Here is a 21,236-nt window from a genome sequence, read left to right on the forward strand (position 1 = left end):
AACAAATTGAACTTCATGAAAATTAAAAACTATTTTACACCAAGACATTATCAACAGAGTAAAAAGGCAACGTATAGAATGGGATAAAATATTTGCAAATCATATATAAGGAATTAACATCCAGAATATATAGAGACACTTAAAACTCAACAACAAAAAAACAAAAAATCATATTCAAAACTGGGCAAGGGATTTGAACACATATTTCTCCAAAGAAGATCTGTAAATGGTTAAGCACATTAAGAGATATTCAACATCACTAATCATCAGGGAAATGCAAATCAAAACCACAGCAAGATACCACCTCACATCCATTAAGATGCCCACTATCAGACAAAACAAAACAGAAAATAACAAATATTTGGTGAGAATGTAGAAAAATTGGAAATCTTGTACACTGCTGATGGGAATGTGACATGTACAGCTACCATGGAAAACAGTATGGCAGGTCCTCAAAAAATTAAAAACAGAATTACCATATGATTCAACAATTCCACTTGTGGATATATACTCAAAAGAATTGCAGTTAGAGTCTCAAAGAGGTATTTGTACACTTGTGTTTGTAATAAGATTATTCACAATATGTAAAATGTGGAAACAACACAAGTCTCTTTCCATAGATGCACAGGGAAGTAAAATGTTGTATATACGTACAATGGAATATTACTCAGCTTTAAGAAGCATGGGAAATTTCCAGGACATGGAAGGAAACTAAATGTCCATCAACAGATGAATGGATAAGAAAATGTGGTACATATATACAATGGAATATTACTCAGCTGTAAAAAGCAATGAAACTGGGACATTTGTAGAGGCATGGATGGACCCAGAGACTGTCATACAGAGTGAAGTGAGTCAGAAAGAGGAAAACAAATATCATATATTAACACATATATGCGGAATATAGAAAAATGGTTCAAATCAACCAGCTTGCAAAGCAGAGATAGAGACACAGATGTGGAGAACAAACATATAGACACCAAGTGAGGAAAGCGGGGGTGGGGAGTTGGAGGTGATGAATGGGGAGAGTGATACTGCCATATATACATTACTAATAAGAAAAAAAATATCAAATTGTACACTTTGGATATATGCAGTTTATTGTATGTCAATTGTATGTCAATAAAAGTTCTTAAAGAAAAAAAAAAGGATGGGAATTTTGACACATGCTACAACATAGATGAACCTTGAGAACATTATGCTAAGTAAAGTAAGCCAGGCATGAAAAGACAAATACTGAATGATTTCACTTATATGAGGTACTTGGAGTAGTTAAAATTATAGAGACAGAAAATGGAACAGTGGTTGCCAGAGCCTGGGGAGAGGGAGGAATGAGGAGTTAATGTTTAATAGGTACAGAGCTTCCTTTTTTCAAGATGAAAAGAGTTTTGAAGATGGTGATGTTGGTTGGCCAAAAATGTGAATTACTTAATGTCATTCAGTTGTACATTTAAAAATGGCTAAGATAGTAAATTTTGTTACGTGGATTTTATCACAATAAAAAAAATGAAAAAAATGGATATATTAAGATTTTAGAATCTTGGGCCTTATACAGTAGTGGAAAAAAACCTTGGGTATCTCTTTTACCATATGAAACTAACATGGCAACCATAATATACAATGTATCCTTTAGAATCTTGGGGCTACAAAGGTGGTACAACTTTGGTAGAGTTTCCATCTCTAGTCTGGGTATTAAAACACAAAAGATGATCACAATAATGGCTTCTTAGGAAATAACAGCTGGCCAGTGCACCTTTAAGGTGTTATTGGTAGAAGTGAGTGCTAATAATATAGTCATTTCTGCTACTATGCCTTGGAAAGGGTTAGTTAAAAAGACTGTCCCTTTCTTTTATCCAGAAATAACCAGTTCATCAAATGGAGCTCTTACTACTGTCCTTGATATTAGACTATAAGTTTAAGAAACACCTTTCTAGGGTATTTCTTCAAAACCCATCCAGCACCCAGCATGGCTCCAGAGTGGCCAGGGACTGGGAGGGTTGCAAACTACATGTTAACTTTTCATTCATCTTATCTTTTCACATAGACCATATTTTTTCCCAGACAACAGAGACCTCAATTTCAATTTTTGTTTGATTCTTCAAATATGTCCTACAGTCAGTTCTCATAATCATTTTCTTAAGTGGAAGGAAGTTTAGGGAGAGTTTACTCTGTACATACCACAGAGAAAGGTCTTTTCATTTCTCTTTGAAAATTCAAATTCACAGTATGCATAATTCTGTGATTATTAGCCTTACATTGTTTTTAAAATTATCTGTTGCTTACCTACTCTCTTCCCTGCTGCTGTATTATTTCCATTCATTCCAATAGCACGGGCAGACTACAATTAAAACACAAAACATCTACAGAGGTGAGTTAATGGAAAACTGAAGGAAAGATCACCAAATATGAAATAATTATATTTCATTATAAAAATGTGCTGGGCTTTCATTTAAAACTAATCTATTTTTAATTAAATTAACTTGGAACCTGATTGTCACATCCAACAATATTATAGTTATTTACTCTTTGTCTTTAAGACAGTAAAATTTGATGGCTCAAATAAAAGTTCTCATTGGGGGAAAATAATAAAAATATTTAGTATTTAAAAATACATGATAAACTGTTCACACAAAATTACTTTCAAATTACAGTTCTCAATTTTGGACTAAAACATTATTTAAAATTCAACTGTCAAAAAAATTTTCTACAAACTAGATAAACATTTTAAGAGAAAGTTATGAAAAGAATTCAACCTTGGGCCTCTTTATTTAATATGTAAATAAAAACCAAACTATACGTTGAATCTCTACGTGGATAACTAGTAGAATGTATTGAAAGGCAAATACTTACTAAAAAAAATTCTGTAGGTTCTAACTGGGGAGAACTTCTTCTAAGGCTTTCTTCCTGAAAATGCTGGAGGTTTGTAGACAGCCCAATTCCAGAGGTCCGAAGCCTGCCTGCCCCACGTGTGCTCTGTAAACTGTCTCTGCTTGAGCTCCGGGCCAGCGAAGCAAGAAAACCTATATTATTTACACAACCAACAGGCTCTTTGGAAGCCTTGTTAGCCATTTCTGTGATATCCCGAGCCTCAACTTTAGAAATAATATCAGATCTTTTTCCAGGTGAATCAACTTTAACAGCTCGAAAGCGGGTAGTCCTAGAGAAAGAAGAATCAGTTATATTTCGAACATCCAGTGACCGAAGCACATTTTGTGACGCAGAAGACTGGAGGTTCCCAGACTCAAAACATTTGGACTGTCTCTGTGGTTTCACCAGAGAATTATGGAGTGACGTTGGTGCAGAACAGCGAAGAGGTGATAAGAGTCTATTCTTGTGAGGACTTAATTCACGGTGGTTGAGAATTGTAGTTTCCACTGATTCACCATTCAACACTCTTGCAACATGTTTAAGATGCTGCTCTGCAGCTTTCAACCCTTTATCACCATTAGTGAGTGAGAATTCTGGCTTTACCTTCCGTGTGCCTTCTAAGCCACTGCTCTGTTCATCAGCATTTCCTTCTGTAAAGGAAGCAAATGAACCCACTTCAGGTAGAAGCAATTCTTCAGTTACACACTCTTCTGAAGTTGGAAATAAAACAGGGTCATCCTCGTTATTAGATGACAAGTTTCCTGAAAAGTTTTTTGTCCGCCTAGGCAGGGAAGATCCAAGATGGAGAACAGAATCAGCAAGGTCTTTGTCATTTTCAAACTCCATATGGGGTATCTGAGGTGGTAGTTTGAAACTACTATTGGAATGAGACTGTGTGTTACTCTCCCAGTTATCATCTTCTTTAAGAAAATCGCTAGTGATAGATGATACGGGTCTATCAGCAGGGGGCAGAGCTGCCAAACTTGAAGTTGCATTGCTGGCAGAGTCAGGCAGATATGTGTTCCCAGGAGAAGGTAAACAAGACTGCCCAATGTGGGGGAGAACCCTTAACAATCTGTGGCGAGCAGCTGCTGTGGAACTACTGGAAGGTCGAGGAGCTATAGGTGGACGAGGTTTTAACTTGACAGCTTTCTTAGGCTAAAAGAAAAGAGTGAATATATAATTCTTTACACAGTCATTTTCTCTGCCCATTAACAAAAATTAATGAAGGAAGAAAAGGTTACTTACTCTAACATACTGGCATTTGGATTACCTCAATCTAAAAACGTTTAAAAAGATTAAAATCTTAAACTTATGATTGAGAAGAATTTTGCTATCTTCCTTCATTGAGTATAATTTTCTGAGAATGCTATAGAAAAATAATTTTGTTTTATTTTCATCACTATTAGTTATTTGTCAGAGTTTCACTGAGAAGAAAACTGATTATATGAGGTATGACACTGCTGACCTATTTTAGATCCCCAACAATGTTGCCTAGCAAGATGAGTAAAGTGTCTGGCTAGGTAGTACTGCAGAAGAGTTAACAGATGCAAACTGCTATCCTTGAAAAGGCCTGCTTGCAAGGTTAACCCTTGGCTGGCTTCTAGGAACTTGTATTTCAAGAAGGTTCCTGCTACCCTAACGGATAACAGTGGCTCATTGGGCCTAAACTGTTTGTGCAAACAATATGGTTTATGCTGAACATCGACTTTCCTTCTGGGGGCCTGGAGGCAGAGGGTGTCTCCATGAAGAGCTCCTAATAAAACCCCTGGGCAAAGAGTCTTTAATGAGCTTCCCTGGTAGACAACATTCCACATGTGCTGACACAACTCACTGACACAGTAATTATGCACATCTTATGAGACTTCACTGGGAAAGCTTATGCTTGGTTTCCTCTGGACTTCACCCCATGCACGTTTTCCTTTTGCTGATTTTGCTTTGTACCCGCTTTTTGCTGTAATAAATCTTAGCCATGAATAAAATGATAAGCTAATCCTGTGAGTCCTTTGAGCAAATCATCAAACCTAGGAGTAGTCTAGGAGTCCCCAATATAGTAGGTTTTAATAAAAGCATCACAACAATCCATGATGTATGGTTAAAATTGAAAAATAAATATATGAAGCCTTAGCTCTTATCTTTAAGATATGAACTGATATGAGCATGACAAAAGGATGGAATACCTGATGATATACCAAAACTCCCAACCTAGAAATATAAGAAAATCTAGATAATTCAGTAGACAGCAGTTGAGGCAAGAACTAGAAGGGAGCTAAAAATCCAAAGAAGGAAGAAACTTGGAAAGATGTGAACAAACATTTTATGTCTAGCCAAACTGTCCTTTAACTGTTAAGGCTAAAGAAAAAGTTTTAAACATCCAAAACCTCAGAAATTACTGTATTTACAAGCCTTTCCTGAGAAATTTATTAGAGATGAGCTTCTTTTAACCAAAAAGCATGGGTAAACTTCAGTAAAAAGACTGATAGTAAGCATGGAATATATTTAATTAAAGATCTAAAACTAAGAGTAAGGACAAGAGTAGGAAAATGATTTGTAAATGTTATACTATCTAAAAAAGTAGAAATAATGCAAATATTAAAAATGGAAGAAGAAAGACCAGAGAAAGTAAAATAAGTTCATTGAATATAACTTAATTAGTAGGAGTCAAAAGATGTCTTTTAAAAGTAAAAATAAAAGAGAAGACGATTAAGTATGGAAAAGGCAGAATAAGGACATGATAAAAGATATTACTATAAAGTTAAGCAAAAGAACAAAAAATAAAAAACTTCTGAAGTACCAAAAAGTACACTCTCACACATTCACATATCCATACACACACAAAAGAAAACAGACTATAAAAAACTGTAAATATAATAAAATATTAAGACATTAGAGACCAAATATAAAAGTCAAACCAATAAACATAAATGTGATTAAGTGGTCTATTTTTTAAAATTTCAAATTGTTTCACAAAGCAAAAAACAACTCTATACTATATATAAAAGATATTCTTAAAACAAAGTAAATCAAAAGTTAATAAAAAAAGACATGGGAAAGAGTACACAAAGCAAATTAAAATAATAAGATATCAAGGGTTATGGGCCTAATATCAGGCAAGGAAAATTCACACTGAAGGTCAGAGATGAAACATTTGATAACACCCAGAATTAGCAGTATAATGAAAATACAACAGTTATTAATATTTATGCACTAAATCACACAACCACCTTCTTAAAGCAAAAACTATGGGAGATGAAAAGAAAAATACACAGAAACCCACTAATAATTACAGACTTCCACATATCACTATTCTCATTCTAAAAGAGAACACGCTGGCAAAAAAACAAGGAAATAGAGGACCATTCAATAATGTCAAATCTTACAGACAGATATCAAACTTTTACCCTGATAACAAAGAATGAACCATTTTCTGAAGTATACACAGGATAGTCATAAAGAGTGTTATTAGATCACAAATAATCAAATTCTATTAAGCAGATATGGAAATAACATTCTCTGATTCTATAAAAATAGAAATTAAAAAAATTAAAAATTAAAAGCCTCTCTCGCCAGGATGTTTTTCAAACTCTATTAAATTACTCTTGGATAAAAAGGGAACTATCAACTAAAATGCAAACTTTGTTTTAAAAATTAATGAAAATACTATAAATTGACATTAAGTTCTCCCTGATTATGCTGAACTGAAAAGAATACATCATCTATATAATATCCTGCCAAAAATGTTTGACCTGCATCTAATCATGATGAAACAATAAGACAAATTCAAATTGAGGATATTCTACAAAACTGGCCTACACTTCAAAAATATCTGACATGAATGTCCAAAAAAGGCTAAGAAATAGTTCTGTACAAAAGCAGACCAAGAAAACATTACAGCTAAGTACAGCAATGCATGATTCTTGATTGGATCCCAGATTGAAAACAGAACAAAAAACCAAAATAAAACAAAATGCTATCAAATACATTATTGAGACATGGAGAAATGTGAATATGGATGACAATGTGTATCAATGATAAATTATGTGTGTGATAACTATGTTATATACTGAATTAAATATTTAAGGGGAAATGTTACAATATCTGCAACTAACTCCCAAATGGATCAGGTAAAAGAAATAGGGAGAGAAAGAAAATGTGGAAAAATGCTAACTGGTGAATCCAGGTAAAATTTTTATGGTTGTTCACAGGTATAACATTTCTGAAGGACTGAACATTTTTCAAAATAAAGTAAAATAAGTGTTCAGACAAAAGCTGAGAGACTTAATTGCCAGGAACCCTAAACGAAAAGAAACTCTAAAAGGTCTGGACAGAAGGAAAATCATCTTTAAAGGAAGCAAGTAATTGCAGGAAAGCATAAAGAGCAACAGAAAAGGTAAATATGTGTGTAAATATAAATAATATTAGCAATATAAAACAATTTGAGAGGTTCAAAATATGTGTAAAATTAAAATGCATAACAACAATGACACAAAAGGTGTTTGGATGTACAAATGGAGTTAGTGTTCTAAGATTCTGGCATTAAAAGGAAAGTGGTAAAAGTCATTTTTATTAGACTATAAGTAGTCAAGAACGTACAAATAATCTCTAGCGTAACCACTTGACAAAACAAGTATAACAGTAAATAGCTAACAAAGTAATAGAGGATAAAAACTGAATAATAAAAAATAGACTAATCTAAAAAAATGACAAAAAGGGAGAAAAACATAAAACAGATGGTTAAATAGAAAACAAATAGTAAGATGATAAAAATCCACATGTATCAGTGATTATACTAAATGTAATAGATGAAAATCTTAAGCTTGTCAGTTAGTATTTAAAAAATAATAATAAAACCAACCATGTACTGATTACAAGAGACAATTCTTAACTATACAAACATAGAGTGAAAGTAATAGAATAGAAAGATATATAATAGAAACATAAACCAAAAGAAAGCTAGCTCAGCTATACCAAACAGACACAGTAGCTTATACTAATAAGACAAGTGCATTAAAAGACATAAAGAAAAACATTTTTATAATGATAATAAATAATAATTTTTATAATAATATAAACTGCAAGAAAGATATCACAGTTCCTTGGATATCATACAAATCTGTACTAGATCATTCGATCTAATTTGACTGAGTTTCAAAATACATAAAGCAAAAATAAACATCTTAAAAGGAAAACACAAATCCACAACCAAAAAAAGAGATTTTTAAAAAACTTCTCTCAATAACTGATGGAAAACAGACACACACAAAAATTAGAAAAGATACAGAAGACCGGAACAACACAAATATCTTATCTAATTGATATATACAGAACACTATATATAGTGACAGACTACACAGTCTTCCAAAGGGTATAAGTGCCATTTACCAACATGCTTAGTCACAAATCAAACCTCAACTAATTTCAAAGGCTTGAAATCATTTAGAGTATGTTCTCTGACCACAGTGATATTAAACTACAAATCAGTAATAAAAAGGTATATAATATTCCACATGTTTGTAAACTAAGCAGCTCACTTCTAAATAAGCCATGAGTCACACTGATATAAAGATTTAATGTAGTCCCTGTGAAAATCCCAATGGCATTTTTGCAGAAATAGAATAATCCATCCTAAAATTCACAAGTGATCTCAAGGGACCCCAAATAGCCAAAATAATCTTGACAAAGAAGAACAAAGTTGCAGGTCTCACACTTCCTGATTTCAAAATTTATTACAAAGCTATAGTAATCAAAAGTGTGGTATGGACATAAAGACAAACATATTGACCAATGGACTACAACAGAGAGTCCAGAAATAAACCTCACATATATGGTCAAATGACTTTCAACAAGGTACCAATGAGGAAAAAACAATTTCTTCAACAAATGGAGTTGGGAAAATTGGATATCTTCATAAAAAAGAAGGAAGTTGAACACTTACCTTACATCATATAAAAAATTAACTTAAAATGTATTAAAGACCTAAAACTATACAATTCTTAGAAGAAAACAGGAAGAAAAGCTTCATGACATTGGATTTGGCAATAGTTTCTTGGATATAACATCAAAAGTATGGGCAACAAAAGTGAAAACAGGTAAACTGGACAACATCAAAAGTTAAAGCTTCTGTGTGTATCAAAGGATACTACTATCAGAGTAAAAAGGCAACCCATGGAATAGGAGAAAATATTTGCAAATCATATATATCATAAAGGGCTAATATCCAGAATATATAAAGAACTCTTAAACCTCAACAATGAAAACAATAACCTGATTCAAAAATGGGCAAAACACCTGCACAGACATTTCTCCAAAGAAGATACACAAATGGCCAACCAGAACATGAAAAGATGCTCAACATCACTAATTATTAGGAAAATGTAAATCAGAATTACGAGTTACCACCTCATGTCCATTAGGATGAGTACTACTAAAAAAAATAAGTAACAAGTATTGGTTGAGGATATGAAGAAACCGGACACTATGGAAAACAGTATGGCAGTTCCCCAAAAAATTAAAAATAGAAATACCATATGATCTTAAAATTCTGGGTAAATTTCCAAAAGAATTTAAAGCGAGGTCTCAAAGAAATATTTGCATACACATGTTCACAACATCATTATTCACAACAGCTAAAAGGTGTAATTAACACGTCTCCATTGACAAATGCACGGTTAAGTAAAATGTTGCATATACATATTTACTCAATCTTAAAAAGTTGAAATTGTGACACAAGCTACAACATGGATGAACCTTGAGGACATTGCTAAGTGAAATAAGTCACAAAAAGACAAATACTGTGGGATTCCACTTATATGAGGTTTCAACAAAGTCAAATTAATAGAAAACAGAGAGTAGAATTGTGGTTGCCAGAGGCTGGGAGAGTAGGGAAATAGTGAGTTGTTTAATGAGTATAGAGTTTCCATTTGCAAGGTGAAAAAGTCTGGAGGTTGGTTGCTCAACAGTGTGAATGTACTTAACACTACTGAACTGTATATACACTTAAAAATTAAGATGGTAAATTTTATGTCATATTTATTTTACTATAATTTTAAAAAAATTATAGTTAATTGTAGAATCTACATGGTTGCTAAATGAGTGTTCACTGTAAAATTCTTTCAACCTTGCTGTATGTTGGAAAAGAAAGGAATATTAAAGACCGATTTCTCTGGTGAACAAAAATCCTAAGTAAAATACTAGGAAATTTAACCTAAAGACATAAAAAGTTAAATTCATCACAATCAAGAGTGGTTCATTCTAAGAATAATTTCATATTTTTAAAAAATAAATTCACCACATTATCAGAATACTTTTATTCAGTATAAAATCCTTTTTAATTTCCCTTTGGATTTCTTCTTTGACCCATAAGTTACTTAGAAGTATGCTATTTCCAAAATACTGGATTTTCCATATTTCTTTGTTATTGACTCCTAATTTTATTCGTTGTAATAAGAGAACACTTTTTGTATGATCTGAATCTTTTAAAATTTATTGGGACTTGTTTGATAGCACACAATACAGTTTATCTTAGTAAATGCTCTGGGTGCACTTAAAAAGAATGTGTATTCTGCTGTTGTTAGGTGGAGCTTTCTTTAAACACCACTAGGAGCAAATAGGTTAACAGTTAAGTCTTCTTGTGTCCTTTCTAATCTTCTATCTTATTTATCAATTTTTGACAATGTGAGTACAGAAATCTAATACAACTATGAATTTATCTATTTGTCTTTGTAGCTTTTTCTTCACGCATTTTGATGTTCTGTTATTAGGCAGATAAACATTTAAGATTGTGGGGAGAGAACTTTTTTCTTTTTAATAAAGTTTGGTCAACTGTACTCCACCTGGAAAAAAACTGTCTTCACCCTACTTTACGGTATATATATATATTTTAAAGTTGTGGGTTTTCTTTTTATTCAGATGTATCGTAAATTTAAATGAGAAAAGAAAAACACGGCTTTTGGATAAAAAACACAGAAGCACATCTTCAAAACCCTGTGGTAGGAAAAGACTTCATTAAAAGTTTATAAAAACTAGCGGGTAGATAAATTTGAATCCAGCAAGGAATCAGAACCTGTGCCATCAATGTCAGGTGTGAGTGAAACTGCAGCTTGCCCTCCGTCTGCTACTGCTGACAATCTTTCAGCTCTACCATCTCCTACCACCTTTCCCTCCTCCAATCAGTAACTCTTCTTCCTTTTCACTCGATGCCAGCCCCTGTATGCCGGCTATTGTACTGTACTACTGTACTTTTCAAGGTACTGTACTGTAAGATTAAAAATGTTTTCTTTTTTAAAAAAAGTTTATAAAAACTATAAATCATAAAAGGAAACCTGTTAAGTTAGAATACATTAAAATAAAAAATATTTATTCATTAAAAACAAAGTGAAAGAGCAAGCTGCGAGTGTTAGAATATCTACAAATGATGTATGTCAAAGAACTTGTATCCACAGTATATAAAAATTCCTTCAAATCAGCAAGCAAAAGGCAGACAACCCAATTTTAAAAATGAGCAAAATATCTGAACAAGTACTTGACAAAAGTCAGTATCTTAAAAAAACACAAACTGATGTATTTAAACAGTGTGATTCACATGATATAAAGACTGTTGGTACAAAAGTCAATATCTTAATGGCAAATAAGCATATGAAAAGCTTAAAATTATTCTTCATTAGAAAAATGTAAATTAAAACCACTACATATCCACCAGAATGGGTAAAATAAAAAAGACTCACAATGTCAAGTGTTGGTGAGGATGTGACACAAACGGGAATTCTGTTTCTGATGGGAGTGTAAACTGGTTCAGACACTTCACAAAACTGTTTAGCAAAACAACTAAAGCTACACATATACCTATTCTATGGCTCTACAAGTCCATTCCTAGCTATATGCCCCAAAGAAAAGAGTGCATGTGTCCACCAAAGACATGTATAAAAATGTTCAAAGCAGCTTTGTTGATGAAAGCCAAAAACTAATAACAACCTAAATGTCAAAAGGAGAAGGAAGAAACGAAGTACAGGCATACCTCGTTTTATTGCACTCTGCAGATAATTTCACTTTTTACAAATTGAATGTCTGTTGCAACCCTGTGTTGAGCAAGTCTATATTGATGCCATTTTTCCAACAGCATTTGCTCACTTTGGGTCTCTGGGTCACATTTTGGTAATTTTTGCAATACTTCAGACTTTTTCATTATTATATTTTTTATGGTGATCTGTGATCAGTAATCTTGGATGTTACTACTACAACTCACTGAAGGTTCAGATGATAGCATTTTTTTTAGCAATAAAGTATTTTTAATTAAGGTATGTACATTGTTTTTTAGACATAATGCTATTGCACACTTAACAGACTACAGTATAGTGTAAACATAAATTTTATATGCACTGGGAAACCAAAAAATTCGTGTGACTCACTTTATTGTGATATTCGCTTTATTGTGGTGGTCTGGAACCGAATCTGCAATATCTCCAAGGTATGCCTGTATAGTCATACAATGGATTAGTACACAGCAGTAAAAGAGAATGAACTGATACATGCAACAACATGGATGAACTGCAAAAGTATTATGTTGAGCAAAAGAAACCAGACCAATTAAAAAAAAAAAGAGTACATTATATATGATATAATTTATACAAAGTTCAAGAACAGTAAAAACTAATTTATGGTGACACATGTAAGAATAAGTAGTTATTTCTAGGAGTAGGGAAAGGCAGGAAAGGTTACAAGGAAATCTAGAGAGAAAGACAGGTCCTCTTTTGAGTTACACCTACATGACTGTATGCAAATATAAAAATTCATCAAGCTTTATTAAAGATTTGTGAATTTTATGTACACATTACATTTCAATAAAGAAAAAGTTATTAATGGAGTGAAAAGCAAAGTAATAGAGTGGTGATATATATACATATGACAAAGAACTTATATCCAGAATATTAAAGATCTCCAAAAAAATCAATAAGCAAAACACATGCAACCTAATTTAAAACATGGGCAAAAGATCTGAACAGGCATTTTACAAAAAAGGATATTCAAATACCTAATAATTACATGAAGGGTGCTCAAATTCATTGATCAGAGACAAGCAACTTAAAACCATAATGTAATACCACTACACACCAACCAGAATGACAAAAATAAAAAAGAAGGACCATGTCAAATACTGGTAAGAACGCATGAAAACTGCAACTCATTTACAACTGGACAGAATTCATTTAATTACTTTGGAAAATAGACAATATCTAGTAAAGCTAACATTTCTTATCAATATCCAGGTAGTGGAGATATCCATAATAAGTAAATATTAACAGCATTTCAAAAAGTAACTATTGCAAAATTAAGGTTAGGCTATCTTTTATTATCCTTCTTAGCTCTAGGACTATGAAATTTTTTAAAATCATGAATTATTTTGAGTGTAGTATTATCCCATTAAGTACACTATTGAGCTAAAAAATCAATTTATCACATTTAATATCTCAATGAATAACTGAGGCCAGAAACTTGAAATGAATAATATCTTATAAATCTTTTCTTCCCACAATTACCAACAGATCTCAATGCCCTTTAAGGATAAACTAGAGAAAGACCTGGCCAAGGTTCACCTTTTTGCTGAGATTCATGTTCTCCATCTTAGCCTTCAGTAGCTTCATCTTATTCATAGTTATTGAATTTTCAATGATCTGTTGCCCAGAAGGAGAAGGCTCAATTTCCTCATCTTCATCAGTGTACAAATTATACACAGAACCACCACTGCAAAGAAAATGATAAATACTACTGAAATGCATCTGATACCTGCCCAATGACTAAAAATATTTTATGAACAATACAAACTGTAGATGCTGCTAATGATAAAACAATAAATCCATCTTGTCAAAGTAAATTGAAGGCAAATGTATTTCAAAAATATATTTCTTATGTGAAAAAACTAAGTGGGAATAAATATCATGATCTAGCATTTCTGAAAATCTAGTACAGCTGAGCTTTTCTGAAGTTGGTATACCATAAGTGAAGATCTTTTATGTTTGGAAATGTAACCACACAGAAGAGCACAGATTTTAAAATGAAAAAAGACACCTTGGTCAAGTCATGTGTCATAACACAAATTATTAAACATGTAAAACATTCTAATTACTAGTCAATCATAATAACATTTATTCATACCTTAACACAACTATTATTGGAGCCCCTTCTCCCTGACTACATAATGCCACAATACAATGCCATAATATAATGGCACTATCACACGATCCTCATATTTATTCCTATACGTCTATCTTTCCCTCTTACCCCCCCCCCCATATGTAAGCAAGCTGAAAGCAGATATTAGTATCAGGCTTTATTCATCCTCCTAGTCTTAGCGCCTGGCACAATGCTTAGCATATATTTAACAAATATTTGCTGAACTGAACACAAACCTAATTGAAATTTTATTCAGCTTTTTCAATAATGGGAAAATTAAAACGGTACACAAGCTCAGCAACATTTGAAGAATGACTGAAATTTTAAATAGAGCATAAGAAGCATGTGTATTGGTCACCATGCCCAATTTACCACAGGAAAACTAATGTATGTATCTATGCTAAAGTAGTATGAGAATTAATAAGATTTCCTGTTCTATATGGTTGTAAGAAATGGAAACAATTTAAGATAACCTTAACAGGGCATAGTCCATAACACTTCTGAAGGACAAACTACCAACACACAAAGGCAAAGTAGAGAGTGGATAGCCCCATTCCTAAACTTTACGTGGTGAAACTGGTGACATTCTGAAGTCATGGGTCAATTACACTGCACAGCAGCCATGGATATCAGGAAGAAGAATGACAGAAACTGGTCTCCATAACCAATTCAGTCCCAAGTGTTTGACTCGTTGACTAACACTTCTATCTACGAGGGTGAGTCAAAAATTATCCGCACTCTGGCTGTAGAATTTATTTTAATTAACTTTTAGAAAAGACAAATACATCATTTTTTGACATAATCTCCTTGCTTTTCAATACACTTTGTCCATCTGTCAACAAGCTTTCATATTCCCTCATTAAAAAATTTGCTTTAGGCCGAGCTGCGAGCCACAAACGCACCGCTGTCTTCACCTCTTCATCAGAAGTGAATGAAGAAGTGAGTCCTCGTAGGGCTGCTTTCAGGGAACCAAACAGGTGAAAGTTCAATGGAGCAAGATTGGACTTTTATAGGGAGGATGCTTTAACACCTCATAACGAAGTAATCCACAAAAGACTCAGGATTCGAAAAGGTTTCGCATGCTCTTCCATGCAATATGGGTACCGAAACAACTCATGGAAGAGCATAAACAGAAGCGTTTGGATATCTGCAAACAAAATTTGCACCAATACTCTAAGAAAGGTGAAAGTTTCTTAAAGAGAATCATTACTGGTGATGAAACATGGATTCATCACTATGAGCCTGAGAGTAAACGGCAGGGTGTGGAATGCAAACATTCTCAATCGACAACCAAGAAAAAGTTGAAAGCTGGAAAATTGATGCTTACAGTATTCTGGGATTCTCAAGGGCCAATATTAGAATATTATCAGGAAAAAGGTTCAACAATCAACAGTGCTCATTACAGTGAGATGCTTATTGAAGAGCTGAAGGCTAAACTTCGGATTAAACACAGAAGACTTCTATCCAAGGGCACTGAGATCTTGCATGATAAGGCACATCCGAACACTTCTGTCCACACTGTCAACACTCTGCAAAAACTTCTTTTTGAGGTGTTATAGCATCCTCCCTATAGTCCTTATCTTGTTCCATCAGACTTTCACCTGTTTGGTCCCCTAAAAGCAGCCCTACAAAGATGAAGATTCACTTCTGGTGAAGGTGAAGACACTGGTACATTCATTACTTGCAGCTCAGCCTAAAACACTTTTTAATGAGGGAATACGAAAGCTTGTTGACAGATGGACAAAGCGTATTGAAAAGCAAGAAGATAATGTTGAAAAATGATGTATTTGTCTTTTCTAGAAGTTAATTAAAATAAATTCTACAGCCAGAGTGCGGATAATTTTTGACTCACCCTTGTATTATAGATGCCTAGTAAAATATGAAAATTGACACAATGGACACAACACTAAATTAACATTGCTACCATTTACTGAATGCCTACTCTGCCAGGCACTTTCCACATATTATTTCTAATCCTCACAGAAACTACATAAGGTAATATTACGTCCCATTTAATAAATGAGGAACCTGCAGTTGAAAGACGTTAAATGATTTCATTCAAGACCAGAGAGCCAGTAAATGGTGCACCCTAAGATTCAAATCCTCCACTTGTCTGGTTCCAATGTCTATTCTTTATACCACTTCCTGTTGCTTCCCCAGGCACCAAACAACAGACCTTACTGTGTCATGCTTATGTACCCAAATTAAGTGACAGAACTTATAGTATGTGAAGGATTTTGTCTTGAAATTACTCTACCTGAAAAGGAGGGTTGAGTGCAGATTTTTTCCAGTTCACCCTTGGAGTTGGAAGGAATGATTCAAATATATTCTGTTCTTGGTCACCTTATAATACTTTAACTTCAACTCCTCTGTTACGTCCCATGTCATTTTACATTTATCCATATTGAATACTAGAAGAGGTTTCTGACTCAACCTTACTGTCATAAAAAACTGGGCCTTTACTATTTTCCCATAGAGACCAGTATGTGTGTGTGTGTTTGTATGTAAAGAAGTACAATAATGATAAATATTTCATGGGCTGCATTTCAGAGGATAAAAAAATACTTTTAAATTCACCTAATTTTTCAAAGTACCACATTTCTGTGTTTCCTCTCACAAAGCACAGATTCATGGGGTCAGTTAGAAGCCAATACCAATTTTTTGCTAAATAGAAAAATGTAACTGACTAGGATTACACAGTAATTTATAAACTTAACCCAAGAATACATTTCTTTATATTTAAATATTCTAAGTATTTTCTTGAATGCTATATTTAACTTTTTCTAAATCTTTTAATCAAATACTAGGATTAAAGAATAAGAGATGGGCAAATGTAATTATTTATTCCAACAAGAATATTGTTCATTCCAAAGCCAAGTCCTCACGTGACTTTCACAGATAAGTTACCATTTAATTGTTGCAACTCCTCCTTTTATTTCTTCCCACTTAAAAAAGCTGTAAGGTGGCACAATTAACTAAAAAGAATTGAGATTATAAATGATGACTGACACTAGATTTTGTATCCAAATGAATCAAATAATTCTGTTTCTTCTTAGAGCAAGAGTCAGCAAACTATGACCAAGGTCCAATTCAGTCCACCACTTATTTTTGATTGGCTCACAAGCTGAGAATGGTTTTTACACTTTTAAATAGTTGAAAAAATCAAAATAATAAATTTCATAATGTGAAAATTATGTGAAATTCACATTTGTGTCTAATAAAGTTTTATTGGAACACAGCCACACTCACTTGATCACATATTGCATGCACTGCATACTGCTCTTGCACTACAATGGCAGAGGTGAATAGCTGCAACAGAAATTGTATGTGGCTCTCTCATTGCTTTGCACTGTGGTTTAGCACACTATAAATCACAATGGCAGCCATAATCAACAGCATTTTGAATGCCATGTGTATCACTATACAATGACATTTTATTACCAGTACATACCTAACATGTCAAAACAAAGAGCAGAGTGGACTTGAAATGTTGCAGTTTTAAGACAGTAGAGAGTGGATCATTTTGTTATCAATTAAATAGCAAAGTATTGTGTTTACTATACAATGACACTATAGCTATGCTAAAGAAAAAAACATATTTGGACATTATCAGACTAAGGACTCATGACAACATTCCCAACTTGCAGGAAAGCAATGGTCAGAAGAAGCACAAAATTTAAAATGGAACATCTCATCACAGTATATTTTCTTCACAAAAATAGAAAATGAAAATGAGAGTACAAATAAAAGATGTTTCTGAGTGGCTTATTTACTAGCCAAACAAGGAAATGTTTACCAATTGTGAATTAATTAAGCCATGTTTGATCACAGCAGTTGAAAAAAATGTATCCAGAGAAAATAAACTTGTTTAAAGACTACTTCTTGGCAAGAACAATTTCTAGAAGAGTTGAAAACACTGCAAGCAACATCAATAGTCAATTAAAAAACAAGGCAAATGGGGCTTCCTAGGTGGCGCAGTGGTTAAGAATCCACCTGCCAATGCAGGGGACACGGGTTCGATCCCTGCTACAGGAAGATCCCACATGCCACAGAGCAACTAAGCCCGTGTGCCACAACTATTAAGCCTGCGCTTTAGAGCCCATGAGTCTCAACTACTGAGCCCATGTGCTGCAACTACTGAAGCCCATGTGCCTAGAGCCCATGCTCCGCAACAAGAGAAGCCACAGCAATGAGGAGCCCGCGCACCACAATGAAGAGTAGCCCCCACTCACCGCAACTAAAAGAAAGCCAGTGCACAGCAAAAAAAATAAAAGACCCAACACAGCCAATAAAATAAATAAATAAATAAACACATTTATTAAAAAAAAAATAAAGCAAATGATTTGGAGCCATTTCTCTTGGCTTTTGATGAGTCAATGTAAGCTAGATAGTATTCAGTTGTCTTTGTTTGTTCAGGGTATCAAAACGAAATTTGAAGTGAGTGAAGAACTAGCCCCTATGTATAGTCTGCATGAAGCAACTACAGGTAAGAATATTTTCAAAGAAATTGCTAAAACACTAACTCAGTACAAGTTGAAGTGAAACCTGCTACAACTGATGGAGTAAAAATATGTGTGGAACAGAAAAAAGATTTTTTGGACAAATTTACGAAGCTAATGAAAATGTAAGGTTTTTAAAACCTATAGTTACTTGTGTTATTCATCAGCAGGTATTCTGCAGTAAATATCTGAATCTATCATGTATTACTGAACCAACAGTACCAATCGTAGACTTCATTTGTCTCATAGACTTAACCATTTGTTCAATGGCTTCGCGGTAGCAGCTTTACTACGATTTTTTTTTAGCTGACACAATTTTTCTGAATGAGAAAAACCACTCTCAACAGCTAATATCCAATGCAGAACACATTTGGAAATTAGTTTTTGCTGTGGATTTGATAATGTTTCTTAATGAATTCCACCTAAAATTACAAGGTAACACAGTACTTACATGAGAAACATACACTGCAGTAATGTCATATTGACAACCAGCATTACTTGGAATCACATGTAATATATCACACTCTCAACAGTTAAAAACAAAGCAAGATCTCCATTCCCACACAAATCTGCAGCAGACATACTTTCCAAACTCAAATTATACTCTCAGCCGCATTTTCATGCCTCATTGCAAGTTAAAGGAAATCTGTGTATTTCAAAATCTATGTAAACGTGCAATTGAGAAGCTCCATCTATGTTCAGTTGGAAGAGACTGATCTGCAACGTAATGACATGCTAAAAGCAAACAGCAAGAGAAGACTCTAACGGAATTCTATAAATGCTTCCCAAGCGATGAATATGCTCAATTAAAATCACATGTTCAGGGACCGCTATCATTATCTGGCAGTACCTATCCATGTGAAAAGAAATTTTCAAAGATAAAATATATAAAATCTCATTCCAGATCGATATTAACAAATGAACTTTTACAATTGATTCTGCAAATTTGACAGGCAATGCTAGCTTTCAACCCCTTAATTAAACTATTACTCCCACGAAAAAGAATTGCATTCTTCTCAGTAGACCTGAATTACACACACACACACAGGCACACTGATCATTCTTATATTTTGAATTTTGTCTGTGAAAATTTGTTTACTCTTGTTATTTAAGTACTTACATGGTATCCTTAGTTTTATTTCTTGGCCTGAAAACCCTACAATAGTTATTATCTGGCCCTTTACAGAAAAAGTTTGCTGCCCCCTATTGTGGAGTAAGAAAGCCTCTCCTAGAATAGGCAAGATATGGTACGACCAGAAAAAGTTTTCTGCTCTGCCTCCTTATCCACCCTTATCTCTTGTCCAATTCTAGTAAGTGAATAGAAAGGAAAAGAAAAATAAAAAAATATCTTAAGAGGAACAATAATACAATTTTAATTGAAATTCATAACATTTGGATTATGTCTTAAACACAAATAGAAGTTGACTGAGGAAAAGTTGTGGCAGAAGTAAATGGCATTTCAAGCAAAAGAAAAAAGATGTACAAAAACATGGTATAATTAAAGAGACCTGTAAAAATGATGATAACAGATAGTAAAGGGCCTTCCATGCTAAGCTACAGAGATTAGATTTTCTCCTTTAGGAAAGGAGAGCCAAAAGAGGATTTCCTAAGCAAAAAAGCCAAACAACAGCAAGCTAGCACATGGAGAGACTGGTATAAAGAAATTATATTCATGGTCTAAGTGAGAGACCCTGGATTAAAGCTGCAGCCCTCACTGGTCCCTATTCTCTACTTTTAGCCCATATGTTTAAGGTATGTTTGCAGTGCTAACAGAGCCTGACACATAGAGTCAACAGTCAACACCCATTTGTCACATCTGCTCTCTGGCCACAAAGAATGAGTATAATCTCTCTTCCACATAACACTCTGAGGTGAGGCAGAATCCTAAAGGAATCCCCAGGATTTTCAATTCCTGGTGCTCACACCCTGTCTAACCTGCTAACTTTTGATATGGGCATGACCTATGACTTGCTTCTATCTAACTGAATATGGCAAAAGTAAAGGGATTTTTCAGATGTAATTGAGCCCCTAAATCAGTTGATTGTGAATTAATCAAAAGAGAATTGAGGGCAGCATCTACCCAATAGCCAGCAAAAAACCAGGGCCCTTAGTCATATGACTGTCAGGAAATGAATTATCCCAACAAAGTGAATGAGCTTGAAAGTAGATTCTCTTCCCCAATCAAGCCTCCAGGTTGGAGTACACCTTTGCCAACACCTTGACTGCAGCTTTGTGGGAACCTGACCAGAGCACCTGGCTAAATTGTGCCTAGACTCCCAACTCATGGTAACTGATTTCCAGACTACTTTTTTTATGAATGGTATTGCCACATTCCACTATGTTGTGGAATTAAATTTAGTTACATGTAATACCCTTCCTTTCTTTGTCTGACAGTCCTACTCCTCTTTTAAGGTCACGTTTTCTCAGGGGCTGTCCCTAACTCACCACCTTTCAGGCAAAATGAAGGCCCTCTTATCTGCTTTTCCAGAGATGTTGATGTCTTTTTATAACAACTGCCAAAATTATATTATAGATACTATTTATAGCAGATTGCATGCTCCACGAAGGAAGGGAATATAATCTTAATAACCTAGTGCCTAGTGTAAAGACTGACTATAAATGTTCAGTAAATGTTTAGTAAATGTTTTAAAGTGAAAAGAGGTAAAGAATCAAACTTAAAGGTTACCTTGTCTAATTTACTAA

The 21,236-nt window shown here is 33.9% G+C and overlaps 1 protein-coding gene across 4 annotated transcripts in view; it reads right to left on the bottom strand.

The window, feature by feature from the left end:
- The window catches only part of ZFAND4 (zinc finger AN1-type containing 4), an 86,336-nt gene that overhangs the window by 6,207 nt on the left and 58,893 nt on the right, over positions 1-21,236 (bottom strand). For 3 of the 4 annotated variants that reach the window (XM_057737484.1, XM_057737485.1, XM_057737483.1), the window contains 3 exons: positions 13,458-13,605; positions 2,851-4,026; positions 2,284-2,338 (listed from right to left, as the gene is read on the bottom strand). In XM_057737484.1, coding sequence (XP_057593467.1) covers positions 2,284-2,338; positions 2,851-4,026; positions 13,458-13,605 — 1,379 coding nt within the window. The remainder of the gene's footprint in view (positions 1-2,283; positions 2,339-2,850; positions 4,027-13,457; positions 13,606-21,236) is intronic. The other variant, XR_009054040.1, reaches the window with a different exon arrangement.

This window comes from Hippopotamus amphibius, chromosome 5 (genome assembly GCF_030028045.1).
Source record: "Hippopotamus amphibius kiboko isolate mHipAmp2 chromosome 5, mHipAmp2.hap2, whole genome shotgun sequence".
NCBI classification, from domain to species: domain Eukaryota; kingdom Metazoa; phylum Chordata; class Mammalia; order Artiodactyla; family Hippopotamidae; genus Hippopotamus; species Hippopotamus amphibius.